This window comes from Frieseomelitta varia, unplaced genomic scaffold (assembly GCF_011392965.1).
Source record: "Frieseomelitta varia isolate USP_RPSP 00005682 unplaced genomic scaffold, Fvar_1.2 scaffold_666, whole genome shotgun sequence".
Classification (NCBI taxonomy): Eukaryota; Metazoa; Arthropoda; class Insecta; order Hymenoptera; family Apidae; genus Frieseomelitta; species Frieseomelitta varia.
The window spans coordinates 104,980-125,929 of NW_025110441.1; the positions used below are offsets into that span (position 1 = coordinate 104,980).

Consider the following 20,950-nt stretch of genomic DNA (forward strand, 5'->3'; position numbering starts at 1 on the left):
TTATTTAGGCACGATCTTTTTCCTCTCTGAAAGAAAAATATAAACATGCGTTTCTCTCGATCGATTCGGTAACAACGAACGTTCAATTCCAAGTCTTTACTTTCGACCTTGCGGGAGACGCGATTTCAGAAAAATAACTTTTTTTTTCTTTCTCTTCTTCTTTCTTTCAGTTCCACGAATCGGCGAGGTTTTTACGTGTTAGACAAAAAGGCTGCGCAACAAAAACGGCGAGGGAGGGGGGAGGGGGGAGGGGGGGAGGCAAAAAGGCGACAAACCGTCGATAGCGATCGTTGAAAAATGAAGGCTTTCAGATCCTCGGTCTGAAGACACTTCGCTTCAGTGAACGGGGAAAAAAAAAAAAAGTGACGAAATGGAAAGATCTGGGGAGGACTGGTCCCATTGAAGAATTCGCGGCACCAGGTATCCCTGGGAATCCTAAAAATAAAGGCTACTTTGGGGAGTGGCCTTGAACTTGCGACCGGTTGTTTGCTCTCTAACGACGAAAAGGATGGACGAAAAGAATGGACAAAAAGAAAAATAAAGAGAGAGAGAGGGAAGAGAGGATCATTTACGACGAAACTTAAGCTATTAAGCGAAGAAACGAACGGGCTTTCAGCAGTCGATCGACGATTAGATTCCAGTGGTTATGGAGGTTAGGCGACGAAACGAGAGGAACACAAAGGCAGAGGCACGAAGACGACGAAGCTTAGCCGTGAGGAGTTAGACGGGACGAGTATTCAAATTTGAGGATGCCAATCGATTAATTGTTCTCCGTTCTCCGAATGAATCTGGCGCGGGAGATCCAGTTTGCGCTCGAGGGCTCAGAACACAACTGCGGGAGCCGATTGTCGATGAACGCACACTTCTTTGAAGTTCATTGGCATCGGGTGGCCAAATGTGTTTCGATACAGGTTTTTATTGGTCTCTTTTTTCGTACGTGGAACCTGTTAAAGCGATTTAACAGCCAAACGGAATGCATAATTAAATCACGCGGCTGGAAATGACAACGATCCTTGTATGTATAGTAGATATAGAATAGAAAAATGGGTTCGTAATTTCTAGGATAGATAGTACTCGCCGAGAAACGTGAAAGAAAGGCCTTAATAAACACAAGTCGAGAAATTAATAGTTTCAAAGGATTATAAACGATTTTTTGTTTCGGTTTGTTTATCACTACTTTTTTTTCCATTTCGTTTCTAAGCGAGTTTCTATCATAGATATTACGAACCCTTTTTTCTATGCATCCTATGTATATAATTTGTATCTCTACGCTCTTTGAATTATATAATTATCTATCTATATATAATTATATCTTTATAGATAATTATATAATTCAAAGAGCGTAGAGATACAAATTATATCGTCTTCCGTGTATTGAAATGATTAATATTCTTTTGTTAATGAACACAGATAACTTAAGTCGCTCAACTTTAATATTTTGATGTGATTAATTATATCAATATTTATACAATATTATATTAATTATATTAATATTATCTCATATTATACTTTAAATTTTTTCATCAAGTAACACAACTATAATATAACTTTAATAATTGTTTCCTGAAAGGTGTAACATCCTAATGGCGGATGAATTTGTTACACAGCCTAACATGGTTAACCTAAACAAACAAATTCCTAATCTAGAAGAACACATAGAAAACTCTCTGTAATGAGAAAAAGAAGAAATACTAAAGTAAACCACTACTTTACATATAGCACGAATTTCCTCTCGAGAAGCGAAAACAAAAGATTATTTATAACTTTGAAACTATTCATTTTTCAATCCATGTTTATTAACGTATTACATGTTACTTTTTTTTATGTTTCGACGAATACTATCACAGAAGGTTACAAACTTCTTTTTTTCATTCACCCTGTACATAAATGTGTTCGTTCTTGCAAAGATCCTTATCATTTATCTCGCGATCATAAGTGCGCCGATTTTTCACAAAAACTCGAGAAAGGGAAAGTTTCGACAACGATCAACGAAATTGCACGATTCGTCGAGGAGCCTTGACTCGACAGAATTGTCTCGTATAACTAATAGAATCATTAATGCATCCCTCTCCTCCTAGAAACCTCAGCTTGGACGTTCGTTTGATATTTTCGCCACTGATGTGTACACGAGAAAGCTATTAACAGGAGAGCAATAGATAATTTGGGAGACGAAGACCCGTCTGTTTCGTTTAGGCCGTGTCACTGTGTTAGGTTAGGTGATTTATACGACCCATCTTGGACACGTGTGAAATCCTTGGGAAATCCACGGAGGATCATTCGTCAGCCAAAGTTACGATACTTGTAATGAAGAAATCAAACTGCCTTCAATTACGTCATCGATGGCATTAATCCCGTGATTATTCCGATTAAAGGATAGAGATAATTAACTAAATGACGACGATTTTCAGAGGAAACCTACATACATAAAATTACGAAAGTTTTATATATATATATATACACACTAATATAACTGTAACACGATCAAACGCGACACATTCCTTCGAGTTTGAAGGATCTTAAGAAAGAATCAAGGCCACGTTGACAGCTTTCTGGTTAGTGACCCGCGCCTATTCCAGGATATGAAGATTTCGATTATCGTGCATGAAACTCTTGAAACTCTTAAGCTTCTTCCTCTTCCCTTCTCTTTCTTTCCTTTTTGTCCTCCCACTTTGCTCTTCTCTGTTCATAACTGCCCAGCTGGCGAAAGGTGTCGAACTTTAATATCTCCGGTATTTATCGCTCTTCTATTTTCGCGTGGGTGTCTCATGAATAAATACAATCCCCTTAATTATTGGAAGTGTATAACGAGATCGCGTTTACTTTACAATCGTGTGGCTAGTTCGAACGTTTCGTTTCGAGTTTTGCACGTTTCGTACACGAAGTGGCAAAGTGTCATATTTTCTTTGATCACGTTTTCCCAAGAAGTTTGTCCTTTAATACTAGGACTACCGACGACTAAAGGCATAAAATTTCCGTCAGAGGCGGTAAAGTAATAGGGTACACAAGCTTTTACGAAGAATACATGCCAATCTCCAAAGATACACTGTTTTGTGTCTGTAAAATGTCCAACAAAACTATTCAAATAGTAGTTTTGATTATTTTGGTAGTTCCAGTGGTAAGAAATTAAAGGAATTTTCCTCGTTCTACGATAAAAAACGAGAACGCGTGGCGGGTTATTAATGAGCTGAGATTCCAATATTCTGCGGTGTATATGTACGTAGTGTAAATTACGCATACTTGCGTTATCACACGGTCAAGTCGAAGGCAGTGCGTCATAAATGTAGATGACACATTCACTACATGGACGTTATTAATCGTAAACGTGTATGTGAATATAAGATTTGATTGCCAATTCCTTTAGATGGTCTCTTATCCGTTTTTGCATTTTCAATAATATAAAACAACTGGAAAGGAGCATCAATATGTCATTTAATAATGTGTATTAATCGGATTATACTCTAGAAGGTTAATCCTTCAACAAGTACTCTTGTTCATCCTTTTTATTTCCTTTATTTCCTTATTTCACTACAATTGTTGTTACTTTCGCCACACCTATGTGTCAAATTTAAAACAAAATTTAAAGACAATACTAAAAAGAATGTAAACAAAAAAAAAGAGAGAAAAGAATAAATAACAAAAATGATTTTAGGAACTTGTAGGAAAATAGTGAACCATCGTGGAGAATGAAGGAGAAGGATCGAGGTGTCCGAGACATCCATGGCCAACATCTTAAATAATCTTCAAACACTTTAATCCGTCGTGATCCTGCGAGGGAATGAATATCGCAATGAAACGGAAATATGTTATTTTTAAAATAAAAGAGAGGGAAGAAAGTCTATCACCAACAATGCTGACAGGAGCTTACGTAATTATTTAAGGAAAAAAAAAAGAGAGAGAGAGAGACGAAAGAATTTCTTCGACATTTCCTTGAAGAGATAACTGTCGTTTGCAGATCCGTCTGTCGTGGCCAGATTTCAACCCCCACGGCCATCGCCTGTATAAAAGTATCGTAGTCTCGGGATCTCAGGACAGATTTGCCTTGCACGGCTAACAGAAACAGCATTCGCGACAACTTTTCTAAAGAAACGAAGGAAACAGGTAATTGTGTAAAATTTATTTTTCAAGAAGCAAACTGAAAATGATAATTAACAATATTTTCTCTCATTCGTGTTGTTTTTGCAAACGAAGCATGACATCGATAAAATATGTACTGATCTTAATTGTGATGCTGGGACTCACGTACCGTACACTGGGAACAACTGAAGATTCTTACAGGAACCTGTTGGGAATGAATTTTCCATACGGCAGAGGAATGGTAAGAAAAATACAAGAGTATGAATTTGTTTGACCTCGGTGGCCTTAATAAACGGGTGAAATGCGTTTTCAGAACAATGATTTGCAACTTGCAAGAATCCTGTTGCCACCCTGCCTCTGCCACAATAAGCGCAACTCCGAACTTATCAACTCGCTGTTGGGCTTACCGAAGAACATGAACAACGCTGGAAAGTAAAATCACTAACGTTTACTGGCAACGATACACTTTTATTTAATGTATACATTTCAGAGAAGCTTCTAAGCTTGTAACATACTGAATTCAATAAACTAGAAGAATTATACCTTTGTTGACAATTTTTTTAATAAATCGTATTTCTTTTTCCTAGCTGCAACAAATTACGATTGTTAGATCAAATAAAATATAAATTCTTCCTTCCAAGAGTATGTTTTAAAATGTCCGTTCGAAAGAAGAGATTTAATGTTATACAACAAAAAATATAAATTCTAACATTAAAATCTTTTAACTACAATCCCCCTTTTTTTCATGGAATTCACGACGAAATTTTTCATTTTTCAATATCTTTGTCATTCCATATAATTTCAAATGCAAAACAGCGAGTACTTCGAAATTTACAAAGTTTATTCCGTAGAAAAAGCAGTCACTCTTGTTTCTAGTTTTAAATTCATCATATGTGTTTAAAACTTCAAGTGGAAACCACCACCGATAGGTGGTTGTCTACCGCCTTCCGTAAGACCCATATGAAAACCAGAGTTACTCAAATCAGCGTCGTCTCCGTCTCCCAACTGTTTGTACTCTTTTCCACCACTTGGTGGTTTTGGCGAAGCATTCGCTGTTCGTACGCCAAGCTCCGACTTGGCTGGCCACGTAGGGAACATTTGTGGATCTATCGGTAACGGTGCCTCTGTGAAATAACCATGTTTTAAAGCATCTTCCGCCGAGATTCGTTGTTGAGGATCGTACGTGAGAAATCTGAAAAATAAAAGAAAATTTGCTATGAGTTAACAGACAGAAAAATAATGCTAAATCTCGAGGATATTGTTCGAGGAAGACATACTTGTTTAACATTTCGATGCCTAAATCTGACAAGGATAAGCTGAAACGTTGTCTCAAATTGTTTACGGGATAATGAGCAAATGGAATTTTCTGCACCATCGGCAGTTTGCTATACCCTGGCCATATCCGATCGTTTGGCGTACCTAATTCTTTGAATATCCTATTTAATTGATCAATCTCAGATTTACCTGGAAATAATGCCTCCATCCTTAATAACTCTGCAAAAATGCATCTGAAAAAAAATATAGATATATAGTTTTAACAATAATAAGACATTTTTCATACTATTGCGTTTAAATTAAATTTTATGTTATTTAATCTTTTAATATTTTTCCCTTACCCGACCGACCACATATCGATGGGAGTGCTATATTCTTTCCCACTCAATAGCAATTCAGGAGCTCTGTACCAAAGCGTTACAACAATCGGAGTATATTGTCTCAAAGGAGAACCATATTCTCGCGCTAAACCAAAATCACCAACCTTCAAAATACCACGATGACTTAGCAATAAGTTCGACGTTTTCAAATCTCGATGAAGAATCCAATTGTCATGCAAATGTGCTACTGCTCTTAACAATTGTTGCATAAGACACTTGACTTCTCCTACAAACAAAATATTTGCTTGTATTACACGTTTACATTATACACGCTTATATTACATGCTTATGTTACACTGATACGCATATTTTTATTCCTTTTTAACAATATTAGTCATAGTTACCTGGTATGAAAACCTGTTTCTTCTGCTTCATCGTTTCCATTAATGATTTCAAGTCATGTTCCACGTAATCCATTACAATAAATATCTTATCCATGTTACTGCCAACAACTATTTCTCGGACAGTAACAATATTCGGATGCTGAGCTTTCAGCAGAGTATTTATTTCTCTGAGGCTGGTTATCGGGAAGCCTTCTTTTTCTTTCTCCATTTTCAGTCGTTTCAGAGCAACAATTTCGTCCGTACGTTTATCACGTGCCCTGTACACTACGCCATATGTACCTTCCTCGATACGATTCAAACATTGAAATTCTTCTACGCTTCTGCAACCTGCAATATCAAAAATATGAAAATCACACACACACACACACACACGCGCGCGCACACAATACAATGTAAAGATCGAGAAAAACAGATAGATTTACCTTGAATTGCTGGCAAGTACGGAGGTAATTCAGGTTCTTCCTCCTCCTTTTTCTCTTCTTCTTCCTCCACGTTCTTCGACGCGCTGTTCGAATCCACGTGTCCAGGCGACTCTCCATCGGAATGATCAGATTTCGCCAACCGGTCAACAGATAAGGGACTTGGATTATTGTAATCAGAACCGTCGTTGGAATCAGCATTGGAACCTTTATTTGAATCGTTTGATTCGTCGTCGTCATCGCTGCTGGATTCGGACGAATCGGAAGAGTGTCGATCAGAGGATCTCTCGCGTATACTTCTTTCTCCATCAGACGAGTGTCTAGATCTATAAACAAATAATTGGGCGAGTTTTAGATATCAAAAATAGAATGACATTGATCACGACAACATATGACATTAATTACAATAGTATGTAACTCTTACTCGATAGATTTAGAACGAACTTCGTCCGAATGAGCGGGACTCGGGCTCTCGTCGGATAACTCTACGATAGACGGATCTTGATCATTATCCGGACTCAAAGGTCGTTTCTCACCTCTTTTCATTCGTCGCGCTTCCAACTCTAACCGAGAAACTTCTTTCCTTCTAGCCATCTCTCTGTCAGCTTCCAGCAACCTTTCTTTCCTAAGTTCCTGTTCGGTCATTTCTTTCGGATCCTTCGGTTGTATCGGTATTTCGTTGATCTCCATATCATCCGGCTCATCCGTGACGATTTCCATTGCCTCGCGCAACTGCTTTTCTCTGTGCTCTTTCTCGCGCTCCACTTTCTCCCGGTCTCTCTCGCGAAGCCGATCGTGCTTGTGCGATCTCTTGTGACGTTTCTCACTTCTCTCGGGTCGTTCCATTAACTCCGTTTCGGAGTACTGCTCCTCCATTACCCTCATATGTCTGTGCTCTTCCATTCGAATTTCACGACGTTCTCTGATGTCGTCGATAGCACGAGTCTCGCGACGTTCTCGCATATCCTCCAACCGTATTTCTCGACGCTCGCGCGACTCACGTAACTCTCGCGTGTCCTCCAAACGGATCTCGCGGCGAGTTTCCATTTTATAATCACGAATATCGCGAGAGTCCTCTCGCCTCTCTCTTCTTTTATCTAACAATCTGCCAATTAAATAATTAAACTTCAATAAAAAACGCAATTTTATACGCAACGAAATAAACGAAAAATGAGAAATACTTTATACCTTTCCCTCAGATCTTCCAAAACACGATCCCCTGTACTTCTCTCTTTCCTGTCGTGTCTAGACTCTCTGTCTCTGTGACTCTCCATTCTTTCTAACCTTTCAAGTCTTTCCCTGTCCCTTTTGGAACCATCTGAACGTTCTGATCTTTCCAAAATATCCACACCGTGTCTACGATGTCTATGCTTATCTCTGTGTCTATCTTCCCCGCGATCATGATGCCTAGACTTTCTCTCCTTCTCTTCCCTACGATCTCTTCTATCGCTGTGTTTGTCCCTCCTTCGTGAAGAATTAGATTTGTGATGGCGAACAACAGCCTGCGGCGGTTTTATGTCCAAAGAGTCTGCTGTATCTCCCCCATCCTCCTCTGAAAAGCTTTAAGTATACTTTTCTCAAAACAACTAACGTTTCAAAAACGCAAGACTGACTTGTTAGAATGTTGTTTTTAACTTTTTTTTTCATTTAGTAAATGTAGAAGCACATTGTAACATGTAAAAGCTTCTCCGTTAGTTAAAAAACAGAAAAAATAAATTATGTATGCATGTTTCAGAAAGTTGGTGCTGAAATTCAAGAGTACGCAATACTTATCAAAACAAGTGGAGAACTTTGGTAATACATTTGTTTGAATATTAATATCCTATTTATGGAATATCTAGATTCATGAAATATCATCCACAACCAATCCATTTACTTCAACACACAGTTTAGCAGAATTATTCTTGAAATAATGCCTCAGAACCAAAAGCTTCACATGCACGTAGATGTTACAATAAAGTACACTTTTGATTCATTATTGTTGAACAATACAATCACATGGCATTACCGCATATTCTATTGTTATGATTGACCTAAGAACCTATCTGGTAAATTGTATACGCAACAAACTCTCTTGCGCCGTTACAGGCCTCACAGTCGAAAAAACCTTAACCTCCGATTATCTAATGCGATATACAGACCCATGTCTTACTAAGACTCGCGTCTTTTGTTTGTTTTTGACGAATACTATGAACTCTTGGATATTGGCACCAACCTTCTGAAACACTCTACGTCAAGAAAGAAACACAGTTTTAATAATGCAGTGCAAAAGATTGAGGTTAAGTAACACGAGAGCGTCAGCATTATATACAATACCTGAAGTCGTCCATGTCTTTCGAAGGGCTTTTCTTTATTTCACCGTCCTCGCTTTGATTATCAATATCCATATCAAGCCTACTTTCTGACATGTTACAGGTAAACGGTTTCACTTCTCGTCGACAATTTACCATGCATAATTACGAACGACAGACAGACGAGGCGCGAACGTTCCAAAACCAAATCCGTTGAAACAAAACGAATCTCGTACGCAACAACTGCAACGTACAAAAGTGCAACGTACGAGTTTTCACGATACCGATGCTCGTTCAATTCATAATTACACGTTTTTCAACGAAATAAACAATTGCATAGTAACTCGAGGACAGACTCGGACGCGTCACGTCCAATCACCGCTCTGCTTTCGCGCGTACTGACGCGCCATTGATGGATTCCAGCTTGCCTCGTGACACAACAAGAAGCGTTTGCACTTGACCAATCAGGATCGAGCGATTTTCCTTCGTACGCCATATTTGAATTAATGTGCCGTTATATCTTACGTTTCGTGCTATCACTGTTAAAAGATTCTCTAAAAGATATTATAGATTCGTACGCGCAGAATTACAGAGAGGTATTTTTATTTTCACGAAAAGAATTTCAGGAATTAAATGTCACATGCATATCGACCCACAGGCGGCAGCTCATTCGTCAAGTGGGTACGTGACGAAAGAGAATATGCTCCGTGGTCATATCCATTTTCTACGAGTTTGACAGATGATCGACTGTCAGTTAACAGAAACTTTAGAAAGATAACGCGTTGTCGAACAGCTAGCAATGGAAGCGGTGCCGAGATTGCCAATGATATCCTTCCAATTGAAAGTCAGCCCAGAGCCCACCACGTTCGGACCAAAGTTGAAGCAGGTATGAAACAGATAAAATACACACTCTGAATCGGTGATTTCACGACGATGAAATTTCACATTCAGATTGCGATTTAATATGAATATATTTGTATAAATTTATATTTTAAATTTAAATTGTCTATAAGTTTAAATTTCCCTTTTATAAAACGAACCTGGTGATTATTTGTTAATTGCTTGTTAATTATCATAATTGTCTGATCTTTGCTAATTGACTGCACAATTGTCTTTCGTTCCAGTATATACGTGACTTCTACAACAAAGATCCAGGAACATTTGCCCATGAAATACACCAGTTAGAAAGCTTGCGCGCAGTGGCCATAAGGCCACCTATCGACGTAGCTGGCTGTTCATTGTTGAAGAGATACTATTGCCAGTTACATTTCCTTCAAAGTAGATTCCCCATGGGAAAGGATGGTGCGGCGGCGATCACGTTCACATGGTAAACTAACTGTGATTAATGATTAATAGTTGTCGTCGGTATTGAAAGGTTGAACGCATTTGAATTTGAAACAGGAGGGACACGTATGCAAACATGGTTTGTTCACTGGCAAATATCCGCTTTGAAATAATTTCTATTTTGTATAATATCGGCGCGATGCATACTCAATTGGGAGCACTTACAGAGAGGACGTCGGCCGATGGGATGAAGATGGCCTGTGCTCACTTTCAGTGCGCGGCTTGGGCGTTTGAGCATTTAAAGAATAGCTACCCACAGCCGTCTGGTGTAGACTTAGCTCCGGAGCTTATGACATTTATGCACCAGCTTTGCTTAGCGCAAGCCCAGGAGTGTATATTAGAAAAAAGTATGCTCGACAATCGTAAACCAACAATCGTAGGTGAGTACGTGAGAAACAGGATTTCCACGGGTATGTTTCACCGTTTGTGGCCTTAATTCGTGTGTCATTCTACAAGATATATGTATCACGCAGCAAAAGTCGCCAGACAGATAGTGGATTATTTTAATCTGGCGTCAGCCACCCTTGAACAAGGTGGAAGCGAGGATGGAACGATATCAGACACGGTTGGAACTAAAATTTATAAGGTAAAATTTATCCTTGTTACTTATCAAGCTTGTCAAACTTGTGATTGTCATGAATGAAGTATTGTAAGCTTAAAAAGTATTTCCTTTTTTTTTTCAGAGCTGGAAGTATTACTTGAAATTCAAGAAAGCTTATCACTTAGCAGTCACATATTTGTATCAAGGATTAGCTGCCGAGGAGCAAAGGAAGATGGGAGAGAGGGTGGCATTTTACAATGCCGCGCTAGCTTCTCTGAACGAGGCGCAATTAATTTATTTGAATATTCCTGGTGAAAAGACAACCATCGAGGAAGCGCTCACGTTTACGAACGACGTGATAGAGGGAAAACGTAAAGCAGCTAAAAATGAAAATGAGTATATATATCACGAGGAAGTGCCAGAGAAGGAAACGTTACCCACCGTGAAAGGTGCTCCCTTGGTAAAAGGAATATCATTTAGTATCAACGATCCTGAAGTTTCCGGTCCTGATATATTTGCCAGATTAATACCAATGAAAGTGCACGAAGCGAGTTCTCTGTACTCGGAGGAAAAAGCGAAAATATTACGCTCCGTTGGTAGCAAAATCGAGGACAAGGATCAGCAACTCAATACGTACCTAACGTCCTTAAAACTGGAACATATGAATTTATGGGATCCTGATGTTCAAACAACGGAATGGGAACGTTTGCCTCTTCCTGATGAACTGGTTGAAAGATGCGCGGCGTTAAACGCTAAGCAACAGATTATCCAAGAGTTGCTCGATATAATGGAAAAATTATCAGACACTAGTCAAGATGTTGAGAAAATACTCAAAGAAATTAAAAAGCTTCTGCTTGAAGAAGAACAGAAGGAGAAAGAGTATCAAGAGATGGTCGGTAAGAGACCTCCGTCGATAGTCGCCACTGATTTGACCAGGGAAGCGAAAAAATATGAGGAGGCTCATAATAAAGCCTCGGAAAGTAACCACGCTCTTCATAAAGCAATAACGATGCACGTAAAAAATTTAAAGCTGCTTTCTCAGCCGCTTGCCGAGCTCATGGTCCACATACCTTCGCCGAGTGCATATCTTTCGGAACAAAATACTGAAAAATCCCATAGCGCGATCGAGCTGGAACGGATGCACACCAAGGAATTGAAGCGCATTTTGAACAAAGTCGACGAGATGCGTAGACAGAGGAATGAATTGCACACGAAACTACGAGACTCAATCGCCCAGGACGATTTAACGCGCTTGCTGGTTACAGCTACATCCGATTCCGGACCGTTGGATCGTTTGTTCGCCGATCAACTTAGTAAACATCAAACGCTAGTAACGTTGATCGAGCAGAATCTTGCCGCACAGGATAACATCCTGGCAGCTTTGACAGACGCGTACGCCCAAACTGCCAACGTGCGAAAAGGCGTCGAAGAAATATTAAAACGGCGAGAGCATACCATCTCGTCCTTGATCGCATCCTACGACGCTTACGAAGATCTATTGGCAAAGTCTAGCAAAGGTCTCGAGTTTTACAGAAAATTAGAAATAAACGTCTCGAAGTTACTTCAGAGGGTGAAAAGCACTTGCAAGGTGCAGGAAGAGGAACGTGAACAGATACTTGCGCAAGATAGCAATAAAAATTCTCAAGAAAAGATTGATGCAACGCTACCTGTCGGTTACGATCAAAGTCGAGGTCGAACTGGCAGTGGATTGAAATTGAAGGATTATTTGAACAGCAGGACGGAAAATGTCCAGAATCAGTATTACAATGTGTACAAGGATCAAGGTAAACAAGTGGTAGACGCAGCAGCGAAATCTTACTTGAATGATAATACAATGAACAAAAATGCAGTGCATCCTGGCGGAATAACTGTGGTAGATGCAAAATCTATGCAGCAGTATTATCCCGCGTCGTATACGGACTATAAAACAAATTTACCGTACTCGCATGAAATGTACAACGAAAATGCCGCTTTGAGCCAAAACTACATGCAAGTAAATAGTTCGGATACTGTAAATTATTCGCAAGTAATTGGAACGACAGCAGATGCCACAGCACAGTACCCAGTAAATTCTTTTGTATCACATGGGCAATTCTCTGCAACCTTAGACGGGCAACACAAATACTCTAGTAATGCGCAAACACTTTATAACTATTCTACCAACGCATTGCAATACGAAAACCAATACCAGCCTTCAGTTGAGTATACTGGATACAACATCACGCAACAGTATCCTTCTAATTTTGATAAGACTGCTAGTATTAGTGCTGCTAAAACCGAGATATCTCAAACATCGACAATAACGTCTGCATCCTTGTCGGATGTCGTTAACAAAACGACAGAGGTACAAGCACAACTTTATACCACTCCAGCTCAACAAGGACAACAGTATACGCCTGAGCCACAACAAAAATTTGCCACTCAGGAATCTGTCCCAACTATGAGTCAACACGTATTACCAGTGGACAGCACTCAAATGCAGAATTACGTTCTTTCTCAGATCAATCAGAGTGAAGTTCCATGTACTCAGAGTTACAGTGGCACAATGTATTACAATCCATCCGAGTTGCACGTCCAACAAGTCACATCGAATCAGAACACACCCGAGACGACTAATATCCCCGTTTCTAGCCACTATATGCAAACGCAGTACATGAACATAAACATTCCTCAGTCCGTTTATTCCACTAGTTCGTTAACTGTTCCAGTAAACAATACAGGGGCCTCGTACTCTTCAACTTTGCACAGTTCCAATGCTGTGCAGTATCCACAACAAAGTAGTACAGAGCAAACTAAGCAAATTTATACGGACCAAGGGTATCAGTATGGATCACAAGTATCGACTAGTGACATTACTTTAACTTATCCTAGTACTTATCACGGTTTGCAACATACCAGTAGCGTTTCCTATCCACAAACTATATTGTCTACGGACACTTCTAATACATATGCGTACACAAATAGTTCTACCAATACAGAAATGATTCAGAGCCATACAAAATCTTCAACAAGTGCACAACTGCAGAACTACTCGCAGGCATATCAATATCCGCAGCATTACTCTGGATATGGTAATTATTCTCACGGTTACAATCAAGGATATAATTACATGCAAGGAAATCAAATGACTACATCAATGACTGAATCTTATAAAGGACAAATGGAATATACTTATAATTCTACCAGCCAATGCTACGAATATAATCCCAGCAACGTTCAAACTTCATTGTCGATTCAAGTGTCGCAACAACCTTCCGAGTCGACGTTACAAATAAACACTGGTATTAACAACGTATGCCAACAACAAGAAAGTGCTGCAAGGTATACGAATGCCAGTAACAATTCTATGGTTAGTCAAACTCCATCCTCTCAATATTCAGGGCAGGCTTATCAGTCTCAAGGTGCAACCGATATTTATTACACTACACCGTATGGCCTCCAAATGCAAAATAGTCAAGGTATAATATCAAACTATCTTTCTGTTAACTTTATAAAATTTCTGTTGTATAATTTATCTTTATACACTTTATACAATTTAACTTCATAACTTTATAAAATTTATGAATGTTCAACATTTTCAGCATCCTCCAGCAGAAACGACAACTGTAACAATTATAATCAAACGTACATGCAAGCTGTTAACAATGGAACTAATACAACGACAAGCGCAAATCCTACTAAACCCACTACAATGTCGGAGCAGTCTAACGTGGACCTGCTTGCTGACCTTGAAGTCACTATAAATCATGCACCCTTGGTGCCGGAAGTACGTCCCGTCAGTAAAGGTCAAGCACAAGATGAAGCTGTGACAAAAGACGCGACGAAGGATGGTACGAAAGATGATGCTAGTGAAAGTGACAAAGAAAAGATAAATGAAACCACCGTTACCGAGGATAAGACGGAGAATGAGAATTTACAAATTGTATGGGATACGTGGTACAATGACGTGCAGCCTAAAAAGGATCCCTTAGGGGATCCAGCAGCATTGCAGAAGTTTATTAACGAGGTCGAAAAGTACGAGAAATTTGTCGATAGTTTGCTTGTTAAAACATTGAGCGGAGCAACTAATCTTGATATAAAATGGAAGGAAGTTCAAGAATTCGAAGTAAGATCGTCGAAATTATTTGTATACTGTGAAATATTACTCTAAGAGTCACGTTACGAGACAATGTATATTTCAATTTCAGGAAAGGGAAAGTGGAAAACAATCGTGTACAGTAGCGCTGGCTCATTCATCGGAGAATAGAGTAATGGAGTGTATTCCGTATGACACGACAAGGGTGCAAATATCGTCGACAGATATTCCAAATTACATTAATGCCTCTCATATAATGGAGATCACACAATGGATACCGACAGCATTTATTATCACTCAAGCACCATTGCCGGACAAGTTAGAAGTATTTTGGATGATGATATGGGAACAAGAAAGTGAAATAATTGCGTGTTTAATATCCGATGCGCAATTAAACGGAGAGATATATTGGCCTATAAATGAAGACGATATTCTAAACATCGGTAGCTTTACGATATCGTTAAAAAAGAGAGTCAACCACGTGTCTTATGTCCAAAGAGTTATTTCTGTGCATAATACTAAAAAAAACTCGGAAAAGACTGTCGTGCACATGCAATTTTTCACATGGCCTTCCAAGTACGTTCTTAACGTGAATAACATTATAACATTAAATCATTTGGATAATTTTTCTTTTTTTTTTTATTTTTCAGTGGTTTCCCTAATAGCCCAGGTGCTTTGCTTACTTTTTCAACGGACGTAATGACGGAACAAGCACTGAGACGTTGTACAAAGCCAGTGGTGGTGCATTGTTTGGATGGCGGAGCACTGAGTAGCTTATTCCTACTAGCAGCAGCAACAGTATGCCATATACGTGCAGGTTGCGGAATAGTTAATGTACCTCTTGTATTCAAAGGTCTTCTGAAGTGCCGCAAACAAGTTGTAAATAAGGAATCCTTGTTGTTCGCGTATCAGTTGGTATTATACCACGCTCAAGATATTTTAATGAAACGTAAGGACTGTTTTCGTCTCTGTTGATACGATACGAATTAACTGGAAGTAAAATGTTTTTTTTTTAACATTTAGGTGGAATTTTGTCGTCTACTCGCTCAACGTTTGAAAATTTCGAAGGATTAAAAGGAAATAAGGATAAAACATCGAGGAAGATGCATCCTTCTGATGATTTTCTACAAACTCTCGGTATCAGTACTCAGCGATCAGATGACCAAGGTATATCATGAAGTAGTATCTATTTACAAAGAACAATGCAATAACGTTGATTAAATTTAAATAGGTCGACAAAAAGGTCCTAGTGCTAGCAATGCAATACATTCAACTACGACGTCTATTCAAGAGAAACCTAAAGAAGGGATAATCGATCCGCTAAGCCAACTGGATCCTTTATGGTCTATCAGAAGATAATCAAATAGAAATTCGCAAGTAAAATTTTATTATGCACCGACTAATAAATCTGTTTGCATTCCTACGTTTCTTAAATTAACGATACTGCTAAAAGTAAGATAATTATAGTAATTGTATAAATATTGCAATTCGTATTAATTCATATAGACGACTTGATATTTCTGAAACGAAAAACACTTATTATCCAGGCGTTTCGTAATTCTTAAGTTTTAAGGGTTTTACAATCTGTAAAATATATCGAATAAAATGTACGTATAAAAAAAAGAAAAAGAACAAATGCTATCTGTTTGCATTTATTTTCAGCCTCGCCGGGAAATCACATATGTCCGTACACATCCATAAAACAAAAGCTGATATTAATTACACTTTTTAAGCAACATACGATACAAGGCATGCGTTTCTAAAACATATAGATGGTAAATCGGTACATATTTCTAATATACATACATACATATATGTATATATATATGCATGCATCACGATTCAAAATCACTTTATATCAACTGGTACTATTTTACATTGCATAATGCTACCCAAATCTTTTGAGTTTATACTATATATCATTTCGTTTATCAGAGAGTTCTTTTTTTAATATAACTTTATTTTCTGCGTGAACACATAATTAATGGCGTACAAAATAAATCTTTATTACTATTAATTTTCAGTGAATATAACAAAATTACTTTTTATTAAATTTATTAAATTTACTTTATTAAATGTAATTATTTTGTGTGTATGTAGGAAGCAGTTACGAAGATGATCATTACCTTTGAACACAGAAACCATTTAATAATTTAACATAAACGAGTCTATAAGAATATTCAATTTGATAAACTATATTCTGAATACATACGTATATGTATACGTTCTTTAAATTACAGATAATAAATTCTTATAAATGCTACTGAAATAAATATACTGCTCGATTCGTTTCAATTAGTACGAAGATTACTTCCAAAATGTAGTAAATCGATGTAATTGTATTTGCTAAAATAATATATGTAATGAGGCCTAAATATGTCTTAATGCCGTATTGATGTCTCATAGACAATCATAGAACTTACAAGCAAATGAAATTATGAAATGGTAAATATCTTTGTCATTAGTTTATATTTTTTTTTTTCTAAATTCCCCTGTTTCTTAAATCTTTCACTTTATAAATTCGTACAAGCCAATGTTCAGTAGTGTAGGCTTCTTCTAACATGTCTAGTTCAAAATCTTTATTACCAATTTCCATATTTCTAACTCTATCGTATCCAGAAGGTTTACCTATTTAATCACAAAATTATTTTAAAATACTATAAATCACAAATAAATTATATTCATTATATTCATAGCGGCGAACTTACCTCCTTCCGTATAAACTTGACCAAATCTGTAATAACACATTTTATACATAAGACAATTGAGCAAAATCGGAGAACCTTCTTTGTCAACTCGGAATTCTCCCGCAGAGTTGTAGTAATCCCATTCTGTTATGGATTTTCCTTTTTCGGTGCTTCCGCCGATGCGCACCATCCATAGGAACTTATTAATGTCTGAAATCATAATCGAACATGTTCTTAACCGATTTTAAATTGTAGCTTTATTCTTTTCATATGTTAATATACCATCCGACGAATAGCCCGTAAGTCCTCCAAAAATAACCAGAACATAATTAACATCTAATTCTCTCATTATTTCGTAAGCTTTTTCCTCAGAACTTGCCATTGCCTGACCAACCCTTGATATGTGAGTATTGTTCCATGTATTATTGTCTACTAAAATCGTACGGTTCGCCATTGCCGTTATTTGGTATCCATAATCCCACCAAGACATTACTTTGGCATTCTACAATTAATAAACGCAGTCTTAAACGTAGTCATAAACAACCTTATACAGAAAAATTATTTAGAGAATGTTATAAAATTACTTCTGGTGTGTTCATGCGCAACCAATAGTAGGCTTCTCTAAAATCGTCAAAAATCATGCGACTACCGTCTGGAGAACGCGCCGACAACACGATACTAGGCGAACTGTAAGCCTCTGCTGTAACCCACGTACAGTGAATGGTGTACGAAAAGAAGAGAATACACATTACTGTTATAAAGAGTGTTGCTATCTGCAAATTGACACATCAATGTAACATTTTAACAAAAAATTGAATTTAAAAATACGTGATAAATGTGGTTACCTCGCTCCTGAGTATGTAATTACTTTCAAACTTCTTTGCCTTCTTATCTGTAACTTTCCCTCTTTCCACTTGTTTCATGTAAGTGACAAGTAACGAGGAAGCTCCAATACCACCCAGAATACACATTACTGGAGCAAGAACTAGCATTAATCGGACCATTACACCCTGCGTAAAACATATTGTTGACGTTTGAATTTGCTTTCGTCATAAATTTTTAACGAAAATCTTTTTTTACTCACGGCAAAGTACAGACTTGTAACACCATACAAAATGAGAAAAATATTCGAATCTGTCAATTTTGAGAAACAGAAGTATAAACCCGACGGAAACAGGAATACTAAAATTTGGAGATCAAAGTAAAAAGAACTCCACGATGTTGGCTGATGCTCCGAAACGGACGCAATTATCGGTATGTGATTCTTCGCATAGGACGGGTCCAAAAGAGAGTAAAAACGACCAGTCCATGGAGATATTTTTCCTTAAAATTTAAGAGACAATCCAGAGAGAAATTAATATATATTTTCTATGATTTAAGAAATTATTATTATTATTATATATATATATACCTGTAATAGTTAAAATGACACCTAGTACAAACGAAATAGTAACTATAGAAATAACAAGACCACGGAACAATATTTCAAAGTCATCCTGTGACATTTTACTACGCAGATAATCAACCAGAGCATGAATTTGGCAAAGTCCAAAAACTCCCAATGCCTGTACAAAATATAAATCAGTTTTATTTAGAATATTCTCTTTGTAAAATTAATATGTAATATACTTTATACTTACAAGCATATGTTCAGAGCTCTGCACAGGTTGGAAACCAACAAAGGATATTTGCATGGATAAAATTGTCCCTAAGCAGTACAGAATACTGTACGCAATGTATATTCTATGAGAAAATCTGCCAGTCACCATTAAGGTTAACACATGCAAAGGAATCAAATTAATCAGGAATACGTAGCCGCCCCAAGAAGACACCATATAAAAATATGCAAGAGCAGCACAGGTTGCCCAACAAATTGCACCAGTTTTAACTGCTTTGATCCACATGTAATATGTAAATAACATACAAAAAATAGCTATGCCTTCATTATCATAAGATCCTGCCACTGATCGTGATATATAACCAGGAACAATTGCTATCATAGCTGCGGCGAACAATCCCGACGCAGAATCCTTAAAATCACATATATCGTCGATTTATCATATTAAATAAATATCATATAAAAAAAATATCAAGCATATTTAACATATTTCTACCTTCAGCTCTTTGGTAAGTAAATAAGTAATAATTGTCGTCAAACTAGAAAACAATGGAGCAAGGAAGACGCAAATAGTACGTATATCTAAGGTAATGTTTAGTAACCATGAAAGGCGGTATAACGCTGCTGATGTTATCATCAATCCAGGATATATCGTCCCTGAAATAGTTAAATTTTAACCATATAGATCGATTAAAAATCATAAGTAAGACAACGTACCTCCAATTATCCTCCCAAGAGGGTACCAAACACGATCGTCGAACCAATTGTGAAAACTATAAAACCCATTCTCTGCTAGGTACTTTGTTGTGCGATAATTAAAATATGGATCAAACTCGTGGATGACACTTTCGAATCTCAAGACAGAGAACAATCTTGTTGCAAAAGCTATAAACGAAAGAGACTGTACTCTTGAGGACATTCCAAAAGTTTTCCCCGCTCTTGTACTAATTTGAGAAACTTACACAGAATCGCTGCAAGAGATAACACAGTTAACTTCAAAAGGGTCTCCTGCTTCTGTGCAGACATACGCAGACCTCTCGTTTTCATCAACACAGCCATATCGACGGGGCTATGGAAATTCTGCTCTCTCAAGTAATTGAAGCACCAGTTTCATATAATTTACCTGCGAAAAAAAAAAAAAAAAAATTGAAAATATATCATATATTCACGTCACACTTGTTCGTCCACGATAAAAAAAACTACAGTTGTCTCGCATGCGAGGAGCAGTTAAATATCTAAAAAAAGAAAACAAAAATATCGTGAGTTGAAATGAAACAAAAGCTGCGAAAGGAAGCCGCGTGGGGTGTGTGTCACTGTCACCAATAGGTTATGTCACCTGACGAAAGCGTGAAACAAATGTTGTCAGGCGTATAACTAATGAACGTGTCGTTTCAACGAAAACGTAACGATCTCATGCTGGACAGGCAGGCTACGTGAGCTTGATCAACTAAGCTTCTCTCTTACGAATCGACCACGTACACAAAATTACCGGCCGGCGACATATGTGTATCTTATATCACGTGTCTGATTGTTCCGCATCGTACATTTACGTAGTCTTATGTGTGTTGCGTGAACCGTGATGTGAACTTACGAGCTTACGAGCTTGGCAATGCAACGAAATCAACAAAACAACAGTGTCATTTAAATTGCTAACTGAGAAAACATTGCTACTCGAAAGAAAAAAGCATAGACCAATGTCGGTCTGCTAGTTGCGTCACTCACTATCGACATCGAGTCGAGCGAGTTATTCGAGAAAATGGCGCGCGTTGTAAAAATGATGCACAGAAAAATTGTACTTCGTTGATTAAAATATCGATCCCCGTAGGTTGAACATCGAATGTCAAATTTTTAAATAAAAAATAATTTTTAATTGAAATTTTAACAAATTTCAGCGAATTTAAC

At 37.7% G+C, this 20,950-nt stretch overlaps 4 protein-coding genes across 9 annotated transcripts; 2 read left to right on the forward strand and 2 right to left on the reverse strand.

Moving 5' to 3' along the window:
• The first annotated feature begins 3,960 nt into the window (after nt 1-3,960).
• Nucleotides 3,961-4,616, forward strand: LOC122535090 (pigment-dispersing hormone peptides). The gene is made up of 3 exons (XM_043666300.1): nt 3,961-4,098; nt 4,189-4,315; nt 4,388-4,616. The coding sequence occupies exons 2-3, from the start codon at nt 4,190-4,192 to the stop codon at nt 4,508-4,510; spliced, it is 249 nt and encodes an 82-aa protein (XP_043522235.1). The 5' UTR covers nt 3,961-4,098; nt 4,189; the 3' UTR covers nt 4,511-4,616.
• On the reverse strand, nt 4,522-9,182 carry LOC122535088 (cyclin-dependent kinase 11B). The gene is made up of 8 exons (XM_043666295.1): nt 8,809-9,182; nt 7,681-8,052; nt 6,917-7,597; nt 6,496-6,818; nt 6,074-6,400; nt 5,691-5,955; nt 5,352-5,582; nt 4,522-5,266 (listed from the first exon to the last, which is right to left on the reverse strand). The coding sequence occupies exons 1-8, from the start codon at nt 8,940-8,942 to the stop codon at nt 4,972-4,974; spliced, it is 2,628 nt and encodes an 875-aa protein (XP_043522230.1). The 5' UTR covers nt 8,943-9,182; the 3' UTR covers nt 4,522-4,971.
• A 252-nt stretch (nt 9,183-9,434) lies between these two features.
• On the forward strand, nt 9,435-16,384 carry LOC122535087 (tyrosine-protein phosphatase non-receptor type 23). 3 transcript variants are annotated; one of them, XM_043666291.1, is made up of 10 exons: nt 9,435-9,669; nt 9,908-10,110; nt 10,185-10,507; nt 10,601-10,713; nt 10,811-14,126; nt 14,250-14,773; nt 14,856-15,319; nt 15,394-15,692; nt 15,767-15,910; nt 15,975-16,384. In XM_043666291.1, exons 1-10 carry the CDS (start codon nt 9,583-9,585, stop codon nt 16,100-16,102), a joined length of 5,601 nt encoding a protein of 1,866 aa, XP_043522226.1. In that variant the 5' UTR covers nt 9,435-9,582; the 3' UTR covers nt 16,103-16,384. The 3 variants fall into 3 exon arrangements, with proteins under 3 accessions (XP_043522226.1, XP_043522227.1, XP_043522229.1); XM_043666294.1 differs by lacking the exon at nt 9,435-9,669 and having other exon boundaries at nt 9,969-10,110; nt 10,185-10,206; nt 10,295-10,507; XM_043666292.1 differs by lacking the exon at nt 9,435-9,669 and having other exon boundaries at nt 9,942-10,110; nt 10,295-10,507.
• An 813-nt stretch (nt 16,385-17,197) lies between these two features.
• Nucleotides 17,198-20,771, reverse strand: LOC122535089 (dolichyl-diphosphooligosaccharide--protein glycosyltransferase subunit STT3A). 4 transcript variants are annotated; one of them, XM_043666296.1, is made up of 12 exons: nt 20,640-20,771; nt 20,011-20,171; nt 19,766-19,933; nt 19,545-19,705; nt 19,071-19,460; nt 18,842-18,995; nt 18,515-18,753; nt 18,276-18,440; nt 18,015-18,203; nt 17,713-17,932; nt 17,452-17,640; nt 17,198-17,371 (listed from the first exon to the last, which is right to left on the reverse strand). In XM_043666296.1, exons 2-12 carry the CDS (start codon nt 20,105-20,107, stop codon nt 17,226-17,228), a joined length of 2,118 nt encoding a protein of 705 aa, XP_043522231.1. In that variant the 5' UTR covers nt 20,108-20,171; nt 20,640-20,771; the 3' UTR covers nt 17,198-17,225. The 4 variants fall into 4 exon arrangements, with proteins under 4 accessions (XP_043522231.1, XP_043522233.1, XP_043522232.1 ...); XM_043666298.1 differs by having other exon boundaries at nt 20,538-20,757; XM_043666297.1 differs by having other exon boundaries at nt 20,528-20,757.
• Between the last annotated feature and the right edge of the window lie 179 nt (nt 20,772-20,950).

Bases quoted from the DNA above. Each gene is read 5' to 3' on its own strand.
- LOC122535090 (XM_043666300.1), top strand. From the start codon at position 4,190: ATGACATCGATAAAATATGTACTGATCTTAATTGTGATGCTGGGACTC. The intron at 4,316-4,387 runs GTAAGAAAAATA...ATGCGTTTTCAG, and splicing joins TTCCATACGGCAGAGGAATG to AACAATGATTTGCAACTTGC.
- LOC122535087 (XM_043666291.1), top strand. From the start codon at position 9,583: ATGGAAGCGGTGCCGAGATTGCCAATGATATCCTTCCAATTGAAAGTC. The intron at 14,774-14,855 runs GTAAGATCGTCG...TTTCAATTTCAG, and splicing joins AGGAAGTTCAAGAATTCGAA to GAAAGGGAAAGTGGAAAACA. The intron at 15,320-15,393 runs GTACGTTCTTAA...TTTATTTTTCAG, and splicing joins TTTTTCACATGGCCTTCCAA to TGGTTTCCCTAATAGCCCAG.
- LOC122535089 (XM_043666296.1), bottom strand. From the start codon at position 20,107: ATGGCTGTGTTGATGAAAACGAGAGGTCTGCGTATGTCTGCACAGAAG. The intron at 18,754-18,841 runs GTATATATATAT...TTAAATTTTAAG, and splicing joins TGTCATTTTAACTATTACAG to GAAAAATATCTCCATGGACT. The intron at 18,204-18,275 runs GTAACCACATTT...GTCAATTTGCAG, and splicing joins ATTACATACTCAGGAGCGAG to ATAGCAACACTCTTTATAAC.
- LOC122535088 (XM_043666295.1), bottom strand. From the start codon at position 8,942: ATGGTAAATTGTCGACGAGAAGTGAAACCGTTTACCTGTAACATGTCA. The intron at 8,053-8,808 runs GTATTGTATATA...GTATACTTAAAG, and splicing joins AAAGACATGGACGACTTCAG to CTTTTCAGAGGAGGATGGGG. The intron at 5,267-5,351 runs GTATGTCTTCCT...TTTATTTTTCAG, and splicing joins GGCATCGAAATGTTAAACAA to ATTTCTCACGTACGATCCTC.